Source organism: Pterocles gutturalis, unplaced genomic scaffold, assembly GCF_000699245.1.
Source record: "Pterocles gutturalis isolate BGI_N339 unplaced genomic scaffold, ASM69924v1 scaffold35049, whole genome shotgun sequence".
Taxonomy (NCBI): domain Eukaryota; kingdom Metazoa; phylum Chordata; class Aves; order Pterocliformes; family Pteroclidae; genus Pterocles; species Pterocles gutturalis.
Window position 1 is genome coordinate 10559 of NW_010134419.1, and position 717 is coordinate 11275.

General features: G+C 57.5%; 1 protein-coding gene across 1 annotated transcript in view; it reads right to left on the reverse strand.

Annotated features, from left to right (window-relative positions):
• LOC104467725 (A-kinase anchor protein 8-like) overlaps positions 1 to 717 on the reverse strand; it is a 7755-nt gene that overhangs the window by 5226 nt on the left and 1812 nt on the right. Inside the window, exon 5 of the mRNA XM_010081603.1 lies at positions 579 to 644. Within this exon, the coding sequence (XP_010079905.1) occupies positions 579 to 644 (66 nt within the window). The remainder of the gene's footprint in view (positions 1 to 578; positions 645 to 717) is intronic.

Sequence of the window (717 nt, forward strand, 5' to 3'; positions counted from 1 at the left end):
AAAAAAAAAACAAACAAACACGTCAGGAAGTTAAAACTGAATGTCCGAAGGGTGGCTGGACACCTTCACCCGCATCCTTCCCCTCCAATCTCCCCAGGCTCTCAAAAACGCCGCACGGAGGAGCGTCTCTGCCGGATCCGGCCGCTCCGCCCGGGGAATTCCCGGCGTGGCGCCCGCTCGCTTGGCTGGAGACGCTTCCACGACACCCGCGGGTTTTACACCCGAGATTTCTCAAAGGGGCGCCTCCAGTCCCCGGCTGGAGCCAGGCGACGGAACCCCGCGCGCTGGGATTCTCCACGTCGCAGAAAATTGAGGTTTTGGGTTTTCCTCACGTTTTCACGCGGGTATTTTACGGGGAAGCGTGGGGAAGCGTCTCGCAGCTGGTGGGTGTTGCTGGGAAACTCCCTGTAACATCCCCGCGTCCCTCCACGGAGCGTTTTCCTTCCATCCTCTCCCTCCAATTTTTCCGAGCCGCCGAACTCGGTTTGGGAATAACGCCGGAGTCCGAGGATCTGCCCTCACCGGCTCCAACCAGAACTACAGCTTTTAACCCCAATAACGTCACTTTCAAGAGCTACTCACGCCTCTGGAGCCTTCTTTCTCCTCTTTTTCTCCCGATTCTCCTTCCGTTCCCTCCTCTGAAAAAAAACACCGCGCTCAGCATCCCACCAAAAATTTTACCCACCGCCTCAAAGACGCGGCAAAGAGCCAGGGCTG